Source organism: Choloepus didactylus, chromosome X (genome assembly GCF_015220235.1).
Source record: "Choloepus didactylus isolate mChoDid1 chromosome X, mChoDid1.pri, whole genome shotgun sequence".
Lineage (NCBI taxonomy): Eukaryota > Metazoa > Chordata > Mammalia > Pilosa > Megalonychidae > Choloepus > Choloepus didactylus.
Genome location: NC_051334.1, coordinates 165,681,265 through 165,703,791, shown reverse-complemented (window position 1 = coordinate 165,703,791; position 22,527 = coordinate 165,681,265). Strand labels below are relative to the sequence as shown.

Here is a 22,527-nt window from a genome sequence, read left to right as displayed (position 1 = left end):
TGGCAATGCACAATGGTTCCAAATTCACCACATCCTCACCGGCACTTGTTATTTTCTGTGTTTTTTTTTTCCTATGGCCATTTTAGTTGGTGTGAAATGGTATCTTACTATGGTTTTGGTTTGCAATTCCCTGAGGAGTAATCTACCTTTTAGAACTTGACTTCATCTTGACCTTTCAGATCTGATGCCTCAGTTTGTAGACACAAATCCCTGTGAAGGTTGCTAACATCACTATCAGTGGTGAAAGACTGAAAGCTTTCCCTCTAAGATCTGGAGCAAGACAAGAATGCCCACTGTCACCATTGTTATTCAACATTGTGCTGGAAGTTCTAGCTAGAGCAATTAGGCAAGAAAAAGAAATAAAAGGCATCCAAATTGGAGAGGAAGAAGTAAAACTCTCACTATTTGCAGATGATATGATCTTATATATAGAAAATCCAAAACAAATCTACAACAAACCTACTAGAACTAATAAGGAAATTCAGCAAACTGGCAGGGTACAAGAGCAAAACTCAAAAATCAGTACTGTTTCTATACACTAGTAATGGGCAAGCTGAGGAAGAAATCAAGAAAAAAATTCATTTACAATAGCAAGCAAAAGAATCAAATATCTAGGAATAAATTTAACCAAGGATGTAAAGGACTTATACACAGAAAACTACAAAACTTTGCTAAAAGAAATCAAAGACCTAAGTAAATGAAAAGACATTCCATGCTCATGGATTAGAAGACTAAATGTTAAGATGTCCATTCTACCCAAAATGATTTACAGATTCAACACAATCCCAATCAAAATTCCAACAGCATACTTTGCATAAATGGAAAAGCCAGTCATCAAATTTCTTTGGAAGTGTAAGGGGCCCTGAAGAGCTAATACCATCTTGAAAACAGAAGAACAAAGTTGGAGGACTCACACTTCCTGACTTTAAAACTTATTAAAAAGCTACAATGGTTAAAACAACATGGTACTGACACAAGAATAGATATATAGACCAATGTAATCAAATTGGGAGAAGTAGACCCTCACATCTATGGCCAATTGATTTTTAATGCAATTTTATTGAGATATATTCACATACCATACAATCATCCAAAGTGTACAATCAATTGTACACAGTATCATCATATAGTTGTACATTCATCACCACAATTTTCTGAACATTTTCATTACTCCAAGAAATTAAAATGAAAAGAAGAATAAAAATAAAAGTACAAAAGAACACCTAAAGCATCTCATGCTCCTTTCCCCCAACTATTATTCATTTACTTTTTGTCCCCATTTTTCTATTCATCTGTCCATACACTGGATAAAGGGAGGTGAGCCACAATGTTTTCATAATCACACAGTCACACCATATAAGCTATATAGTTATACAGTCATCTTCAAGAATCAAGGCTACTGGGTTGCAGTTCAACAGTTTCAGGTACTTCCTTCTAGCTATTTCAATACACTAATAACTAAAAAGGGATATCTATAAAATGCATAAGAATAACCTACAGAATAACCTTTCAACTCCATTTGAAATCTCTCAGCCACTGAAACTTTATTTTGTTTCATTTCTCTTACCCCTTTTGGCCAAGAAGGCTTTCTCAATCCCACAATGCCAGGTCCAGGCTCATCCCCAGGAGTCGTGTCCCACGTTGCCAGGGAGATTTACACCCCTGGGAGTCATGTCCCACGTAGGGAGGAGGGCAGTGAGTTTACCTGCAGTGTGGGCTTAGAGAGGCCACGTCTAAGCAGCAAAAGAGGTTCTCTAGGGGTGACTCTTAGGCACAATTATAAGTAGGCTTAGCCTCTCCTTTGCAGTAACAAGCTTCTTAAGGGCAAGCCCCAAGATTGAGGGCTTAGCTTACTACAGTATAGTCCCCAGTGCTTGCAAAAGTATCAGGAATTCCCCAGGTGGTGAAGTTTAATATTTCCAATTTTTCTCCAGTCCCTCAAGGGGGCTTTGCAAATACATTTTGATTCTCTGCCCAAATTACTCTGGGATGTATCAGGGCTTTATGCTAACCTGTACAAACCAACAAGGTCTCACTCCCTATTCAAGGTTCCATGTAATTATGGTGTTTGAATAAACTGGTATGGCCAGTTGATTTTTGACAAGGCTGCCATGTCCACTCAATTGGGGAAGTATACTCTCTTAAACAAATGGTTCTGGGAGAACTGGATATCCATTTGTAAAAGATTCAAGGATGACCCCTATCTCACACCATATACAAAAATTAGCTCATAATGGGTCGGAGACCTAAACATAAGAACCAGGACTGTAAAACTCCTAGAAGAAAACATAGAGAAGCATCTTCAGGATCCTTTGTAAGGCAATGGTTTTTTAGACTTTACACTCAAAACATGAGCAACAAAAGAAAAACAGATAAATTTAAAACTTTTGTGCATCAAAGGACTTTGTCATGAAAGTGAAAAGGCAACCTACTCAGTGGGAGAAAATATTTGGAAACTACATATCCAATAAGGGTTTAATATACTACAACTCAACAAAAAAAAAAAAAAAAAAAAAACAACTCAGCTTAAAAATGGGCAAAAAATTGCCTTGAGGGACTGGGGAAAATGTAGAAATATTAAGCTTCCTCACCTGGGGAATTCCTGATATACCTGCAAGCATTAGGGAATCCCAATTTAATAAGTCAAGCCCTCGATCTTGGGGCTTCCCCTTTTGAAACTTATTCCTGCAAAGTAGAAGCTAAGCCTACTAATAATTATGCCTAAGAGTCACCCCCAGAGAACCTCTTTTGTTGCTCAGATGTGGCCTCTTTCTCTCAGCCAACTCTGCAAATAAACTCACTACCCACCCCACCCGACTCCACATGGGACATGACTCCAAGAGGTGTAAGTCTCCCTGGCAATGAGGGACAGGACTCCTAGGGATGAGCCTGGCCCTGGCATCATGGGATTGAGAATTCCTTCATGACCAAAAGGGGGAAAAGAATGGAAACCAAATAAAGTTTCAGTGGCTGAGAGATCTCAAATAGAGTCAAGAGGTCAATCTGGAGGTTATTCATACACATTATATAGATATTCCTTTTTAGTTTGTAGTGTATTGGAATAGCTAGAAGGAAATACCTGAATCTGTTAAACAGTAATCTAGTAGACTTGATTCTTCATGATAATTGTATAACTATATAGTTTTTATCATGTGACTGTGTGATAGTGAAAACCTGGTGACTGACACTCCCTTTAACCAGTGTATGAGCAGATGAGTAATAAAATAATGACATATATATATATATATATAAAATAGGGGGTATAAGGGGTATGGGATGGTTTGGGTGTTCCTTTTTATTTCTTTTTTTATTTTTTTATATTTTTTTCTTTATTTTGGAGTAAATGTTCTAAAATTGCTTATGGTGATGAATGCACAACTATATAATGATACTGTGAGCCAGTGATTTTATACCTTTGATGGATTATATGGTGTGTGAATATATCTCAATAAAATTGCTTTTTAAAAAATGGGCAAAAGACTTAAATACACATTTCTCCAAAGAGGATATTCAAATGGCTAAAAGCACATGAAAATATGCTCAATATCATTAGCCATGAGGGAAATGCAAATCAAAACCACAATGAGATACCATTTCACACCCACCAAAATGGCTACTATTAAACATACAGAAATTACAAGTGTTGGAGAGGATGTGGAGAAATAGGAACACTCATTCATTGCTGGTTGGAATGTAAAATGGTGCAGACACTGTGGAGAACAGTTTGGGGCAGTTCCTCAGAAAGCTAGAATTCCCATATGACCCAGCAATCCCACTACTAGGGATATACCCAAAAGAATTGAAAGCAGGGACTCCAGAAGTTATTTGCACACCGATGTTCATAGTGGCATTATTCACAACTGCCAAAAGATGGAAGCAGCACAAGAGTGTGTCAACCAATTAATGGATAGACAAAATGTGGTATATAATACAATGGAATATTATTCAGCATTAAAAAGGAATGAAGTCCTGATACATGCCACAACATGGATGAATCTTGAAGACATCATGTTGAGTGAAATAAGCCAGACACAAAAGGATTTTGTATGTTTTCACTGATAGGAAATAATTAGAATAAGTAAACTCATAGAGTCAGAATCTAGAATATAGGTTCCTGGAGGCTGGGTTGGGGTAGGGAATGGGGAGTTAATGCATAAATTGTACAGAATTCCTATTTGTGCTGATTGTAAAGTTTTGGTAATGGATGGTGGTGATGGTAGCCCAACATTGTGAATGTAGTAATAGCACTGAATTATATGTGTGAATATGGTTAAAAGGGAAAACTTTAGGTCATATATATGTTACTAGAATAAAATATTTTTAAAACATTCCCGTGAAGGCCACCACCACCTTCTTTTCAGGCTCAGAGAGAAAGGCCATTCAAACTGCTATATCAGATTAGTCCCATGGTTTACCTATCCCAGTAGCTCATCTCTGAAAAAGAATACTAAGAAAAAAATATGTTGGTAGAGAACATGGTTGGACTTTTTAATACCTACCCCAAAAGACAAGGGACTTCAATTATCTTTTGCACATAAATGTATTTGGAACTTTTACAAAAATGATTGGTCAAGCATATATAAATTTATCTGGGATATATATAGAGAGAGATATATATATAGATACAGATATATATAAAATCTACAGGCTCATACCCACAGTAATATTGGTAATAGCTTATATTGTGGGGGCATATTGCTGTGCCAAATACTATGCTAAGCGCTTTACCTGCATATCATTTCATCATCACAGCAACCTTGTGATATACCTCATTTTTCAGGTAAGGAACTAAGGCTCAGAGAAGTTTAGAATTTGTCTAAGCTTTCACACCTGTATGAGTGGGGGAGTAGCTGCTATTTAAAATTCAGGTGGATCAGACTCCAAAATCAGTGCTTTTAGCTACTACCCATAACAGGTTTTAAGCAACCAGTCTGAGAATCTGACTACCTTTATCACATGGTTGCCAAATGACATTGTGTTCTCAACTTAAAATCGCTATTTCAAGGGCAATATTTTAAAACCCATCCTAGGATTATGGAAGACTTACACTTTCCATATTAAGTGCTTCTACAATGTTTACAATATGTATAACTTTGCCAATGTTTTTCCTGATTTCAAAAGTAAAGTTTTTTTTTCCCAAGTAAAAAAAAAAAAAAAAACCCATCCTTTTCCTATGTCCGTCCTGTATATCCTGTGGAGTACTCTAACTAGTAGGATGGCCTTTTATTTCCCCAAATTTGCTTTATTCACATTTCAAAGAGATTCCCCTGAATTCTAGAATTTGGTGACCCAGAGAGTGCTGTCCTTATTTGCCTTCTTTGCGATTCTCCTAGACTTTCATCTTGACTCCTCCAGGTAATATCCTTCTGAACTAAATTGGAAGGTCTCATGTTTTTTGCAGCCACTCATCCCCTTGACATTTAGATTGATCTCCCCTCCACCCTCATCATCTCCAACTTGTCAATGATCTTTATGATTGGTGAAGAAAACTGCAAGGGTTGGGCGGCTGGGAGAAGTTCAGGGTATTGCTTTTAACTTCTCGGGAAATCAAATTGAGAGGCTTTGCTGTAAGTTCAGTTTTTCTTGCCATGTGCTGTGTTAGTGAGAGAGAGAGTTTGGAGGTGGGAGGAAGCCTAAGGGAAACACTTTCATTAAAGAGGGGAACATCGTTTCCCATACACTGATGGCCATACTCCATTTCTTTCATGGAGTGGCAGGGAGGGGGCTTTTCAGCCTCAGCCTTTAGTCTTTCAGTTTCCACTCTTGGGATCTGGATTATTACCTTGTAAAACAGAGCATCTCCCCTATTAGCCCTTAATTGAACCCATCTTTTTCCTTTGTGAGAAATGATAATGTTGACTTTTATTCTCAGAGCTCTGGTATGAGCCTTTTTTCTTTGGATTGAAGGTGCTCAGCCACCAGGAGTAGGTGAGAGGGGATACGGGTACAGCAGACAGCACCTGTTGGGATATCAGGAGTTATGTATGTCCACTACCTTTCTTGAGTGTTTTGTCCTTAACCCTGATCAGGCTTTGCTGTGATACAAGCATCATTTGTGAAGATGTGCTGAGTGTTGTAATTATCTATCTATCTATCTATCTATCTATCTAATCTGTCTATCTATCTATTCATCTGTCTATCTGTCTATCTTTCTGTCTGTCTAGCTCTGGCTCTCTATCTCTTAAATCAGTTGAAATGAAGAATTTTATTGTAATAAAATGGAAAATGGCATTAAATGCAAGAGAATCATTTCTGTTGGTCTTCCTCTTTGGGCCAGATCTGAGAACAACTCCCAGAGGACATTTCTGGGCCCAGCAGACCCACCAGAATCCAAATAAGATTCAGATGTCTGGCTCCTCCAGAGGCCTGTACATCAGCCAGTCCATTCTTAGCCTGGAGACAGTATTGAATAATTCCCCCACTGCTAGCAAATTCCCAGGCCAGAGTCTCCAAAAACTTCATAGAGACTTCGGGTAGACTTGGATGTGAAGAAAGCTTTAACTTTCTTTCTACCGGGGACATTGCTTTGGAAAATAAAGTGTATTATTTTCTTTTTGTTTGTTTACTACTGGATATCTACTACACAGCTATTTTAATATTTCTTTATAAGCACACGTACTTTTCTCCAATCTGTGGTGGCCTATTTTATGTGTCCATGTATATCTCCAATAAGATGATAGGCAAGAAATGTTTCTGGTATTTATGTGTGTTTACATATTTGCATACATAATATGCATGCTCTCTCTCACACACACACTCACACATGGACTCCTACACACACACTTGTCATACATAGCATAAAATCCAAAGCAAATAAATAATAAAATATACTAGGATTCCCTCCTCTCACCCAAGCCCTCCAGGAATTACAATATACGGACGAAGAACAAAGAAACTTTCCCTCTTTAGCATATGTGAGTTGCTCTGACTATATTGCTAGAATTCCATAGAACTTACGGTGTTCTGAGCACCTTGTGATTCTGATCTGCAACCATTAGCCAGAACCTTATGGAAAGGGGCCATCTCTAGGGTAATAGCATTGTAAATTACAATCAGTGCACTCAATTACACTCAAAAACTAAAAGATATGTAGTGCTCCCGTGTGTCTTGTAATCAGCACCTTTGAGAATGTGGGTAACAGCATCTGAACAAAAAATGGAAGCTGAAAATGTTAGAAAATGCATGTTAGAATTAAATCATCCTTCTGATAGGAACAGCACCTTAGATGGCAAGCAACTTTTTGTCTAATATCATTTTATTGATTTAAAAAAAAAAACCTAAATTGTGGTCTTGTAGCAAAGAACGCCTTTAAAATTCATTTATTGCTCTAATCAGTCCGGCAGAGCCTTTCTGTCATGCTGATAAGGAAATTAAACTTTTTTCATACTGGGTTTACTTGTCACTTAATACAGATGTTTTGTTTTTCTTTCAGGGAACTAATTCAGAAATTGAAATCTTTCATCAGCTTCTATAGTGCTCTGCCTGGTTACATTTGCAGTCATAGCCCTGTGGCTGAAAACGACACCCTTTGCTGGAATGGACAAGAACTCGTAGAGAGGTGATCCTTTTTAAAATTTAAATTTAAATTTAAATATATATTCATATTGAGGTTATTTATGTCTTCTCTCTGCCTACATTTAGTTTCACAAGAAAAGTTCTAGGAAAAACATACCCATGAGCTTCTGTGATGTGTCAGATACTGCCTGTAACTTACAGCCCTCATAGAATTTACAAGCTCTGAAGCACAGACAACTATGTATTAAACAACATTTTACAAATTATGAAGCATAAAACAACTTTTTTTGTCTTTGCCTTTGTCCACTTCCTCATTATGTGGGCCCTTATTTATTGCATTTGAAGAAATCATAATCATACTAATACTATCAGTTATCGAGTGTGAACTATGTATTTGGCACTGTGCTTTCTATGTATTAACTCTTTTTCTCCTTACAGCAATCCTGTGAAATAAAATAACCTGATTTTTCACCATTTTACAGATGAAGATGGAGGAAAAGAAGAAAGGGGAGGGAAAGAGTACCATTTCACTGAGCAATTTTACTGAAAAGTTTGACCATTTGAGTATTTGCTGGTATACACTATGCCATATAGTCATCATCTGTGAAGAATTTACTCAACACTGGAAAGGAGATAATATCCATTCATTTATTCAGCAGATATTTGCTGAGTACCGTCAAAGTGCCAGGCATATTGACACAAACAAAACAGACAAAATTCCTTGTCTTCATGGAGTTTTCATTCTAGTGGCATAATGGTATTCCCACCTCCATTGATTTGCATATGTGAATAGTTTGTAATTCAGAAATTAAATCAGGAGGGTAAAATGTTCAGGACACCACATGGATTTGATGAGCATGATCTTCAGAATGTTTGACAAGTGGTATTTTTGGTATAGAAGAGAATACAGAGGAGACCTGAAATCGACTTACAAATCTTTCACTAATAGTTGCTTGACCTGGGGCAAGTGACTTAATCTTTTTGGGCCTTTGTTTCCTCCTCTAAAAGATGAGATGATTAGATTAGGGCCCCTCTAGAACTGACAATCCATGTGTTTTTTTTCCTTATCAATTTATTTGTTAATCCATGCCTTAAAAATCTGTTTTAAGTTTCTATGTACTAAGCATCAAGCTAGGTGCTAGGTATACAGAGGTGAGCAAGACAGGCACATTGTCTGCTTTGGGAAACTTACATCCTAGTGGGATCCAACACTAGAACATAGGATACTTAATCGTGATGCTAAACAGAATTAATTAGCAATGTAATGTAGTGGGTGGAGAAAGGCTTTGGAGCGAGCTGAAGTTGGGTTTGCAACTCAGTTCTGCTACTCACTGTGTGGCCTTGAGTGAGTCACTTACCTGGACAGCCTCAAGGTTCTCCTCTGTAAGGTAAGGACATCCCATAGGGTTGTTGTGACTGTTAGTTGAGGTCATGAATGAAAACCCATAACAGACTGGCACAGACAGGAAGCTCAATTCATGTTGCTTCTCTTCTTCCTCCCCTTTCCCTCCACCCCAATGCAAGACAAAATGCAGACCTAAAAGCAGCTTGTTTTTCACAAAAGCTAATGAACTGACCAGGGAAATTAAAATGAGGTGCTAATGAGACTAAGGTTTCATGCCACCCTGGATGACACACTGGACTTGCATGGAGAGAGACTGCTCTCTAGCAAGCCTGAATCAGGCTGGAATGACAAATGGCTCTGTACAACCCATTCCACTCTGGAGAAAGAGTGTATTTGTCATCTGAAAAACTCATCAGGTACTAAGTAGCATCATGAAAATGTATTTCATTGTTATGACATGGTTTTAAAAATTGTCCAAGGAAAACAATTGGTATTTGGCTTTTTTAAAAGATGATACTTTAAAGCAGGGATAAAAAAATATATTTAAAAAGGAAAATGCCCGCAAGTTCAAATACATGAAGGGAGGGAGGGAGGGAGGGAGGGAGGGAAGGAAGCAAAAGGGGAAGGGGAAGGGAAGGGAGGGAGGGAATTAACGTATTTGCAGACAGAATAAGGATAATGTTCAGGAAGTGATTCTTCCTTGATTAATAACCTTAGGTTATAATTAACCTGTACTTGTATTAGTGACTTAATGCAATGATGGGACTAGGGAATAGTGTCAAACTAGATTTTTTAAAAAAATTACTCAAGAATAACATGCAGTTTTTTTAGCCCAAGGACATGCATGCCCTCTATTTGTACCATTTATAAAGATTAGCTTTGCGCTCCATGCCTCATCTATAGTTAAAAATCTCTTTCCAGAGCTTTTCCATTGAATTTCTCATTTAATTTACAGTCTTAAGTCAAAGTTTCCATTTCATATTGTCAAACGGCTTGTAACCTTGCTATTTTAATAGGTTGGGTTTATGTTCCTTTGAAAATATTTTACCTCTAGCCAGGAAAACTTATGAAAATCAAGGGTCCTGAAAGAGAACAAGACTTGTCAGTGGAGACACTTTATCAAAAGGAAAACATTGATGCTGAAGAAAATATTAAGCAATATCTACATCAACTGGGTTATCAGAGATGTTTATACCCTCCTACTCTGCATATACAGATCACTAACTTTTTAAAAGTTAAACAGTTGTTTCTTTGAATAAGGTCGTAGTTCACATCCTTTTCTCTCTTATGAATCCAATTAATTGAAATATGAATAAAGCTAATGCATTCAAAGATCTAGTCTTAATTAGTATCACATAAACCTATCATCTGTCTTTCTCACCTCCCTACCACCACCCTGTCTTGGCTTGAGATAAATATTAGCTTCCAGGATTTAGCAGAGAAATCTTCAAATTAGCAAGTTTGGCTCATGTAAGTTAGATTCTTTCATGTGAGTCACCATATATATAGTTCCTACAGTCAAAGATTTTCTACACTTGCTAAAGGCAGAAAATCTTCCATGTTTTTCCTTTTTGGAGGTACAGAGAATTTTAATGAGAGATTCTCTGGGACCAAGAGAAAAACATAGGAACCCCACAGTTATAAGGTAACTTTGTTCTATAACAATAACTATAGGTAGGCTTTGCCTGCATCGTCTCTGAAAATACCTGCGTGAAGAGTGAGCATTGTAACAAATGCATTCTCACACACCCCTTTTAGGACTGTTGGTAATTGACTGCATTTTTCATTCTTCTTCCAGATTGTTTGATACCATGTAATCCCAATTTAATGGTTTGGTCAAGTTGATCTTTAAATGAGTGTAACAGAGAAACTCTTTAAGCCAATATGTGTTCAAAAACCCCTAGTTTGAGAGAAAAAAATGTTTTTTTGTCTTTACAATTAACATCCGATAATTGAAGTTCATTTAACAATGATTGAGCACTTACTACATACTAGGCCCTGCAGGATACAATGATAAGAAGAATCCAGTGCCTGCCTGTCTTGAGGAGTTCACAGCCTAATGAGAAGGAGGAAAGAAAATCAGCCAGTCCCCTTCCCCAGCTGTCCAGGGAGGGTTCCCCTCAGAGGCATCCCAACAAATTCAAATTCTCCACCCATTTTTAGTGTGTTTTATTGACATAAAATTCACATAACATAAAATTAACTGTTTGAAAATGTACAATTCATTGGCATTTAGCACATTCATAATGCTATGCAACCATCACTTCTATCTAGCTCCAAGACATTTTCATCATCCCAAAAGGCAACCAGTGCCCATTAAGCAGTCACTCCCCATTCCCTCTTCCCCCTAACCCATTGCAGCCACTAATCTCAGTTCTATCTCTATGGATTTACCAAGTCTAGGTGTTCATATAAGTGGAATCATACAATATGTGTCCTTTTGTGTCTGGCTTCTTTTGCTTAGCATAATGACCCTGAAGTCCATGCACGTTGCAGCATGTATCGAGTACTTCATTCCTTTTTATGGCTAAATAATATTCCTGTGTATGGAGATACCATATTTTCTTTATCCATTCAACTGTTCTTCACCCATTTTTATATGAACCCTGAGCAACCACTGTTCCATCAGGTCTCTCCCACCACCTCTGGATTCAGCCTGGCTCACCCTTCACCTTGAGGACAGGGCAGCCAAACCTTCAGGCTTCCCATCCCAGCCATCCTTGACCACCATCTAAATGCTACCTGGCCTCGTCTCCATAATCCTTTGCAATTATTCTCCCCTTGAGTCTTTCTTTGTCAACCCTATGTGTGTAGTCAACCAGCCTCCCCTACAATTTGCATATCTCCCATAGGGGATTATATTTCCATAATAACTTTAAGACTGATCAACTCTGCATAGACAACTTCGCTGTATGGCATGATTGCCTTGGTTCCCTTTGTGATTCAGCCATAGCTGGTCGTCTTCATGTTGCTGGGCTGGAATAGGCCTGGCTCCAGATGTCAACCCCAGGATGCTGCTCTTATCTTCTGGCTAACAGTTCTGCATCGCCACTTCTGTGCATTATGAATAACTGCCCATCTTGTCTTTTTTCATCATGCTTCTGGGACATGGGGCACCTGGCATTAGAGAATAATCTTCCCAAGATCCGCAGAGAGCAAATTGCAGTGAAGATGCCTCCTCTCTTTCCTAAGCAGTCTTACTTCCCATTTCATCTGAGAAATTACATAAATGCACATTTGCTGTGAATTCACGCTCTTATTTCCACTGACCAGGCAAGTCTTCTAACTTTTGTAATGCCTCTCCAGGATTTTTCTGCTTAACTGGAAAGGCACAAGTGTGAATATGCAAAGCAGTTATTTTAATTCTCAAGGAATTTTGTTGTTTTCTCAAAATCTTTTGGATGTTCCGAAATGTTGGATAAGGAGAATGTTTTTCTCTCTCTTCTGCTGGGTTGAAGGGATAGACTGTAGCACATAAGCAAGTGGGGGTGAATGAGAGAACCCCTAATACCCCAATTCCTGACATGTGCAAAAGAATTTTTTTAAATGAGATGAACAAAATGGCATTGCTTTTCCCTATGATCTAGAAAAGGCAAAGGAGAATAGTTGATTCTGCTTTTAGAATGCAATTATTTTTTTTCTTTTTTTAAATTCAGTTTTATTGAGATATATTCACATACCATACAATCATCCATGGTGTATAATCAACTGTTCACAGTACCATCATATAGTTGTGCATTCATCACCCCAATCTATTTTTGAACATTTTCCTTACATCAGAATCAGAATAAGAATAAAAAATAAAAGTATAAAAGAACACCCAAAGCATTGCATCCTCCCCCCATCCCACCCTATTTTTCATTTAGGTTTTGTCCCCATTTTTCTACTCATCCATCCATACACTGGATAAAATGAGTGCGATCCACAAGGTTTTCACAATCACACCGTCACCCCTTGTAATCTACATTGTTATCAATCGTCTTCAGAAGTTCAGATTATTGGGTTGGAGTTTGATTGTTTCAGGTATTTACTTCTAGCTATTCCAATTCATTAAACCCTAAAAAGGGATATCTGTATAGTGTGTAAGAATGTCCACCAGAGTGACCTCTTGACTCCATTTGAAATCTCTCAGCTACTGAAGCTTTATTTCATTTCATTTTGCATCCCCCTTTTGGTCAAGAAGATGTTTTCAATTCCACGATGCCAGGTCCAGATTCATCCCTGGGAGTCATATCTTGCGTTGCCAGAGAGATTTACACCCCTGGGAGTCAGGTCCCACGTAGAGGGGAGGGCAGTAATTTCACCTGCCAAGTTGGCTTAGCTAGAGAGAGAGGGCCCCATCTGAGCAACAAAGAGGCACTCAGGGGGAGACTCTTAGGCACAATTATAAACAGGTTTAGCCTCTCCTTGCAGCAACAAGCTTCGTAGGGGCCAGCCCCAAGACAGAGGGCTCAGCACATCAAGCCATCAGTCCCCAATGTTTGTGAGAACGTCAGCAACAATCCAGGTGAGGAAGTCCAACACCTCTGCATTCTCCTCCAGCTCTTCAGGGGAGCCCTAAATATATATTTTTATTCTCCACCCAAATTACTTTAGGATGTGTTGCTATTTCATTCTAATCTATACAGACCTACCCTAGCTCACTTCCTATTCAAAGTTCCATGTAATTGTAGTGTGAACAAACTGTAGAAGTTACATTGTTTAGAAAATATAGATCCTACACCAAATAAACATCTCTTCCCTTGGTCTCACGTGGAAGTTGAAGTTTTAACACACAGTCAGTTTCAACCTTTACCCTTTGGCCCAATTTACTCTAGTCTTAACCAGATCTGCTTTATTCATGTCTCTAACTGAAGTCTGCACTCTGTTTCAGTTTTTTTTTTTTAACAGTTGCTGTATGCATTAATACTGATAAGAATGCAATTATTTTAAGAACACTATATTTTGAGGATTATAGGAGACAAATTTCTAGTTCTAACAAGTGTTTCACTGGTTTACATAGTAAAAGGGAAAGACCTTCAGCATCTTCAATCTGGTGGTAAAGGAAAGTTAAGTAAAGAAAAGGACTATATGCTGGAGTGTGTACATACTCACATATACGCACACTCACAGCCCATTCCAGTTACGTCAGAATAGACCATTTTTATGCAACAGTTGTCATACATGGCTCCCATGCATTCAGAGCTCCCATGAATTCCTCTCACGCTAAATTACATCGTTTATTATTTGTTTTTCATTTATTTGTTTGTTTTAGGTTTGTAGGGGGGCTTTTCTCCAAAGGGCTCAAGACAGTCAGTGTACATGGAACTTTAAATATGGGATAGCCAATGAAAGCAGCAATGGGGAAGCAAATATGTAAGGTGAAATACAGGGCCAAGGGGAAAGGGGCACAGGAAAAAGTAAGCAATGGTTAATGGAAATAATATTCAATGGTATTGGCAGGTCCTAAAGTCAGTTGATTTAGAGGTTGGTTAGACATAAGCCAGATTAAAAACATGGTGAAGCTAGAGACTCAGTAGCTTTTCTTAGCAGCCCTTGCCATGATGGTTTGAGGGTTAGAAACTGAGGGGCAGTCTTAAACCTTCCAGTTCTTTTTCCTTGTGGCTAGTTTTTCCTTTGCCCCCATCCTGCAGGGAACTCTTGTTGTGAAAGGCTGTTAAGAGAGAAAGAGGAACAAATAGGGCTTCCGTAGCTGTTTTATCATTATCTATCGCCACAGTTCTCTACAACTCTCAGACATTTTTTGGATTTCTTTTCAACTTAGATTTCCTGGAAGCAGAAATATGACACTTCATTCTGTCTAATTTGGGGAACTGCTGTGTGTTTGCCTGGGTGTATGCCCTAGAATGAAAATACTGACGTAAAATGCTGCTTTGCTAGTATGGCAGTTTACATATTCTACCTTACCTTAGATAAGTCAAGATTGCTCGTGGAAAAATCTTTGAAGGAAAAATGGAGTATGTAGAAAATGACTTAATTTGGTATAGCACGGAATATTTATGGCAGCTAAGGATTTACAAAAACCCTGTTAAGGCAAGACACATAAATTTGGAGAGTGATCCTTGTAATAATCCCTTTGAGAGCTTAGATTGGCATACTCTTCATCATAGATTTATCTTGAAAGTAGTCTTTAGTGACAACTATTTATCAGGACCTACTCTATGGCAATACAGTGACATTTATCCTTTAAGATTATGGTGTCACATACAGTAGCTTTACCTTCAGAATTGAGTGAGAAAAACACAGCTTATCCTGCTGACTGACAACTTAATACGGTGTGCCACATTTGAGACGGGCTGTACTTGGTCGACTGTCATGTTGGAAGTAATGGGGAGACATTTTCATAGCTCAATGATGATACGTCTGTAGGAGACCAACTGTTGAAGACTGGGTGGCTTATTGCTTTAAGCAGATAGAGATCGTATCCTATTAGTACTTAGGCTAGCTCCTCCTGGGCTAATTTTGATCATTATATGGAGAACATTCAGGGGGCTCCAAGGCAGGTCCCAGCATACCCATACCCTCAACAAATGAATATCACCTCAAAATTTCCTCTTTGAAATGTGATCCAATGGAGGGTAAGGCCTTTCTTCTCTTATCTTCAAAGCTCCGTGCACCAGAGCTCTTGTACTCTAGTCTGAAAGGCTTAGGAACATAATTACTTGTTAAGAAATTATTTCATTAACATGCTGGAGCTTCTATGCCCTCTAAGGATTATTGCTTCCTTCAAAATAGGCACTTCAGGAGGTCATTGTGGGATTTCATTAACGTTGACAGTGCTCAGAGCATATTTTTCTACATCTTCTTCGGAAAAAGCCTTGTCGGTTCAATGGCCATTCCTTGCTGCCTGCAAGTCATCAGTGGTTCAAGCTCAGGATTCCAATGAGAAGACCCTGATGGGTTAGGAAGGATGAGCTGGGGGATTATTGTGTGCTGGAAAGAGTGTCAGACAGATGGAGATTTGAATCCTGGTTCAGACACTGATTGTGTATTTTGGCCAAGTCATTTAGCTTTAAAATCTGTTACCTTATTTGCATGATGGGGATAATGACACCAACTCTACAGAGCTGTGGGGAAGATTAGTTCGGGCACACAGGCACTGAGTAAATGATAGCTTTTGTTTTCTTTGCTTCCATCATTATTATAGCGTGATTGAGCAGGCCAGATACATGTCCAGAGCAAGGCATGGAGGGATGTAGGTCATTCTTCTTCCTGTGAAGGTAAACTGGATTTTTTTAAATATCTGGAAGTCATTTGGAACCAAGCTATTGAATTGGGTGGCTGATCAAGCAGGATCATACCATTTGGAATCCTTTGAGATGAGAGGATGGAATAATGGGACTGATTATTTCTTGTGACACTTAAATGGGCTTTAAATGGGATTTCCAAAAAGGAGTTCCAGAAATGTTTTGAGTAACATTGGCATCACCGATGGACACAATACTGTTTAGGCTGTATATATCTTGGTAGATAGATGTCAGCAGTTTTGAAATCTGTCATTACTTTATATTCATCCCTCAGAGGGCATGTAAATTAGGTGGGAACTGATTTAGACAAGGCCACTGGGTGCAAAAAGTCTCCTGACCTTTCCCTGATAAGGCAAATGGTCAGTCTCCTTTAGTCATATCAGTGTCCCTTCATCAGAACTCCTCTGACCTCCACAAACAGTAACACACCCAAAACGTTTCAGTCCAATTACTGTAACCCAGAAGGCCTCTTTATGGTAGTCAGTCATTGAGCATAAAAGAAAACGGACTTGGAGGCTGAATGACTCAGCAGAAGGTATGTTCCGGAAGTCTCTTTCTTGGGAGCCTCCTGCCAGTGGTCCTGCTCTGGAACCCTCTCTGGCTCCCTTGCTGTTGTGGTTGTTGTGGTGGTTAGGGTGGTTTTTCTCCTCTGCAGGCACCAGGAAATGGCTGGCTTGCCCCACTTCTTTACTGCTGCTGGCTCTAGTTCTTCCCCCAAGGTACAAACTTTTGGGGGGTCCTTTGAAAGAAACTCAGCTTTCTGGATTTTTTTCATGCCTTTCTATACTTAAGGAAGTTCCAAATAATGTTTGAGCTGTTATGGTGATTTTTCACTAATATAAATATAGTCCCAAAGTTGGGGGTTTACAAAAAAGTTCATGGAAGCAAATGTCAAAGTTATGTGGTAATCATAAGGCAGCATAGTTAAGTTGCACAACTTTGGAATCAGCAAGCCTTGGTTTCAATTTCTGCTCCAGTCCGTATTAGCTAATTCTCTTCTCTGAGTGTCTGTTTTCCCCATCTGTAAAATGGAGTTAATAATTTCTACCATAACAGGTTGTTGAGAGATGATTCAGAGAGATTATAAAATGCAAAGTATTTCCACCAGAACATGGTAGGCCCTCAAGGCATGGTAGCTATTATCCAAAGGGCCTATACAGACAGCTCTTGCAGATGTTTACTAGAAAATAGATGGATCTAGGCCTGATTTTAACTCCCTTCAATGACCCATTTCATAACTCTTCAGGTAGACAGCCCCACTCACCCCCTCTAATTTTTATTTTATCTCCTCTCCCTTGTGCAAAAACATCAAAATCCCCATCCATGGTCCCAGTTGGTGCAAATAGTGGGCATTTGAGTCCACTAGGATTCAAGTGGGAGCTATTTGCATCTCAGAATATGCACCACTGGTCTTGTTACCTTCAATATCTTGTTCATAGCAGCCATTTTAAACAATTTCTCCTATGACTCCTTAATAGTGATTATCCAAGTTATTTTCCAAAATTCCTTACATTGGAAACCAGGGTGAATCTGGTTGCAGGTCACATCTAGTTGCCCAATGCTCTGAAGTTCTTTCTGTCACCCTTGGGTTAACTTTTGGGGAAAGGGAAGAGGTCGTTTAAAATCAGTCCTGTTTTCTCAATTTCTCAATTTGATGAATTCTCTTCTATTAAGTGAGTATGGCTTTGATCTTTTGGCTTGTGTCCTTTATAATGAAGTTTCACTTTCCTGTGAAAGGAAATTTATTCAAATTTGTAACTCCAGTGTGACAGAAGCCTCCTACTTTTTGCCCCATCATATTTTAGTGATCCATGTCAGATGGATCTTGAAAACACCTAAAGGAACTCTTCCTTGGTTTGATCTACTAATTTGCTTGTTTCTTCCCTCTTTCCCTGGCTTCTGGGCACAACCTTGGGCCCATAGCTGACATGAGGCTCTGTTCAACAGCAGCCAGAGTACGGTGTTCTCACTTGAGGTTGGGGACACACCAATTCTGGGGTGGAGGGTGGCATATGGGATTGTACTATGCAAGAACTCATGCTGAATAGCTAATCTCTAAATACTATTAGGGAATGTAGGGGAACTAGCAATAGAGAGCAATTAAGGAAGGGGGAACAATAATCCAAGAAGAACAGATAAGCTATTTAACATTCTGGGGATGCCCAGGAATGACTATGGTCTGTTAATTTCTGATGGATATAGTAGGAACAAGTTCACAGAAATGTTGCTATATTAGGTAACTTTCTTGGGGTAAAATAGGAACATGTTGGAAGTAAAGCAGTTATCTTAGGTTAGTTGTCTTTTTCTTACTCCCTTGTTATGGTTTGTTTGAAATGTTTTTTCATTGTATTTTTTTAATTTTTTTAGATAGTTGATTTAAAAAAGAGTTAATTTAAAAAAATAAAAAAAATATGTAAACCCCCCTTGAGGAGCTTGTGGAGATTGCAGGGGTATTGGGCTTCCCCATCTCAATGGTTGCTGTTGTGCTCACAGACATAGGAGTCTGGTGTTTTGATGGGTTGAGCCCTCTACCACAGGACTTGCCCTTGGGAAGACTGTTGCTGCAAAGGAGAGGCTAGGCCTCCCTATAATTGTGCCTAAGAGCCTCCTCCCGAATGCCTCTTTGTTGCTCAGATGTGGCCCTCTCTCTCTAGCTAAGCCAACTTGAAAGGTGAAATCACTGCCCTCCCCCCTACGTGGGATCAGACACCCAGGGGAGTGAATCTCCCTGGCAACGTGGAATATGACTCCCGGGGAGGAATGTAGACCTGGCATCGTGGGACGGAGAACATCTTCTTGACCAAAAGGGGGATGTGAAAGGAAATGAAATAAGCTTCAGTGGCAGAGAGATTCCAAAAGGAGCCGAGAGGTCACTCTGGTGGGCACTCTTACGCACAATGTAGACAACCCTTTTTAGGTTCTAAAGAATTGGGGTAGCTGGTGGTGGATACCTGAAACTATCAAATTACAACCCAGAACCCATGAATCTCGAAGACAATTGTATAAAAATGTAGCTTATGAGGGGTGACAATGGGATTGGGAAAGCCATAAGGACCACACTCCACTTTGTCTAGTTTATGGATGGATGAGTAGAAAAATAGGGGAAGGAAACAAACAATCAAACAGACAAAGGTACCCAGTGTTCTTTTTTACTTCAATTGCTCTTTTTCACTTTAATTATTATTCTTGTTATTTTTTGGGTGTGTGCTAATGAAGGTGTCAGGGATTGATTTAGGTGATGAATGTACAACTATGTAATGATACTGAACAATTGAATGTACGATTTGTTTTGTATGACTGCATGGTATGTGAATATATCTCAATAAAATGAAGATTAAAAAATAAATAAATAAATAAATAAATACTATTAGGGAGAGCTGAGACAAAGAACATCCGAGAAGGAGCTGGAAAAGGCAGTGTTGGATTGGCTTACCACCAGTTATCCATGTCATCTCTGAGGAGCCTGAATGCTCCTGACTCCTACCCTAGTCTGGGTTAAGGACTCCTTGGTACCTAGCATATCCCCAATTACCCTGTGTTGGGAGCTTTTACACGCCTGTGTCTACTGTTCCACTAGCTCCATCATGACAGTGTCACAGGTTCGTCTCTTTACACCTCAAACCTATGATCTCTGTTAGAAAAGGCCTGAGCCTAATCAGGTCATGATTCAATGGGTCCGGGCTTCATCAAGTAACCTCCCACTCAATTAAGAGTATAGGGACAGACAATAGTTTAAAAGTAAAGAGCACTCAAGACAAGAATCCACCTTTAACACATTTTTACTAAAGGAGCACTTAAGGTAAAAGGAACAAGTTAACAATGTAAAAATTAATTGATACATTACGAAGCCTGGGAGCCCTCACTCTTCCAGACATGAAATCAGAGAGCTCCCCCTTATCTCAGTTACAGAGAATTTATAGCATCTTGATTTACAGCAACTTTAATTGTCATATTCTATTTTTACATTAAATGATGCTTCATGAACACAGATGTTTCAAGATCAAAGGAAGGTATCCATGCTATCAGAGACTTAGCCTTGAATGCCTGTAAAACTCTACTGATAATATTTTTACTAGTTAAGCTATGATTTTTCTAAGAGCAATATAACATATTTTTACTTGTATAAAATTAGAAAAGAGATTACTATTACTTGTCTCTAACTTGTTAATATAGCTTTTAAATTTTTATTCTATTGATTAGTTTAGCCATTACATCATATTGGTAAACATACAATTGATTGGGACTGTATTCAACCTTGCTACATTATTTACGACTTCTCTATGATTAAAATAACAGCTGCAGCCCATCCTGTTTTCACAGAGGAGGAGGCGATTAGATGTTATCCATATCTAAGAAGGTTAAGAGGGCCTTTCTGCTTTCTTGAAAATATTCACAGTTCTTTTAACTGTTTAGCTTCTCCTTCAGTACAATTTTCTAATATGGGATTTGAAGGGTATGTAACATCTGTCCCAGTTATTGCAGTAAGGTCTTTCCACTTTTTATCATTTGGAAATTGTACTTGAGTGTTTTTAGGTAAAAGTTTTGTTAAATATGCTTCTATATCAGAAGGAATAACTGATTCTTTACTATTAGAGCAGAAAACATGAGAGTAGCATAGAGAGGAGTCAGCGTCCTCGTTGTTAGATTTCTTGGTAAAGATATCTTGCAGCAACAGAGATGGTGTCTTCTATCTGTGTATCCTCATTGCTCAGTTTTGCCTGGCATAGAGTAGACTCTTCCCATGAGTTTATTGAATTGAATAGATGAGCCAACAAACATACTGGTGGTAACAAAGCAGACTGCCAGACCTAGCTTCTCCAGGGTGTCATTGTTATGACTTGAGTAGGCTGCTTAAACTCTCTGTATTTTATTTTCTCCTTCTGCCCACCTCACAGGGTTGTTGTAAGCCTCCAATAAGAAAATGCACATGAAAGATCTTTGAAAATTATAGAGCACCTTCCATTTATTAGGTGTTAATGTAGGAGAGCAGATCAGATATGAGTCAAGTTCTTCCCTTAATGAATGGCTCTATACATTAGCTAACTGACACTGCATTAGCTGTGCATTACAAACACAGATCCTTTAGCAGCTTCTTGAGTGTTTCTTTCTAATCATCTCTCCAGAAACATTTCTTTCCTTATTTTTTTTTCCTTAAGCAAATCCACCTATCCCCACAAATTATATTTTTAAACATGTCAGCCCATGGTGCTGAATAAACAAATTGTCCCTGGATAAGGAAATAATGAGAGATTGGGAGCATCAGTTTAAATTAATGAAAAGTCTGAGTGACAGCCCATTTAAAAAATAAATGCAGTTTTATTATTTCAAATACATATAATAATATCAGTGTTGGGAATAGAATGTGGAGAAAGACAGAATGTATCAGAGAATCTGAGCAAACAAAACAGAATCACTGATAATGAGGCTCTTGCATTGCAAATGTCCTCCTAAAGAAAGACGATCAGCCTCAAATTGGCTAGTGCTCCCCTGATGAAACTCCTTTATTTAGGAAACTCTTTTTTAATTCTTCTTCTTCTTCATAGACACAATCCCTATACGTAACTTCTGGATAACACAGCTTGTGCAAACCCCAGTGGATGACATATAACAGCAATATCCCGGAACAGCCAAAGCACCCTCTGGCCCTAGGGTGATCAAGTCTCAGTTTTCCCCAGTTCTGGCACCGAAAGTCCCAAAGCCTGGAAAAAAACTCATTCTGGGGCAAACCAGGATGGTTGTTCACTCTACTGGCACCTCTACTAGCAGCTACTAGATCTGGGGGAAAGATGCAGTTGTGGGGGTTTACTTACACTCGAGGGACAGTGGGGAGCTTGGGGGCTGGAGGTCACTTATTCCATTGGTTTTTCTGCCTTCACTTTTTAACTACTTTTACCTTTTCCGCCCTGAAGCATTCTGATCACTTCTCTCCTCTCTTCACCCCCCAAATTCTGTCCAAGCATGCAGAGAGACTGCCGGTGCTTCAGGAAACAGGCCTGAAACAGTAGAAGTGCTTAACAAATAAAACTAACTCAGCTCTCTGTGGTGCTTGCCATGTGTGTATTGACCAGGTTAGTGCTCCCAACAGCCTTTTCAGATAGGCATAATTATTACCCCCATTTGACTGATGAGGTTTGGTATATTACCAAAGGCCACAGTGCTAGTAAGTGAGAGAGATGGGATTTAAACCCAAGCAGTCCCTGCCCTTAGCCAATACACTGCGTGACATCTCAAACACTTGGCCTCTCTCCTACGTGGGTCCAGAGTCCTCTTGCTCCTCCCCATTCTTGACCGAAATCCCAGCCTAAGTTCATGTTCCAATCCTGTCCAGCAGACCCAGAGGAGATGTTTTGACCAGCCTTTCTCTGGCCTGTGCTACCAAAGTCTTCCCAAATCCTGTTCTTTCCTTGGTCCCCTCCTTGG

General features: G+C 39.0%; 1 protein-coding gene across 1 annotated transcript in view; it reads left to right on the top strand.

Annotated features, from left to right (window-relative positions):
- The window catches only part of GPC3 (glypican 3), a 561,164-nt gene that overhangs the window by 375,799 nt on the left and 162,838 nt on the right, over positions 1 to 22,527 (top strand). Inside the window, exon 5 of the mRNA XM_037821919.1 lies at positions 7,433 to 7,558. Coding sequence (XP_037677847.1) covers positions 7,433 to 7,558 — 126 coding nt within the window. The remainder of the gene's footprint in view (positions 1 to 7,432; positions 7,559 to 22,527) is intronic.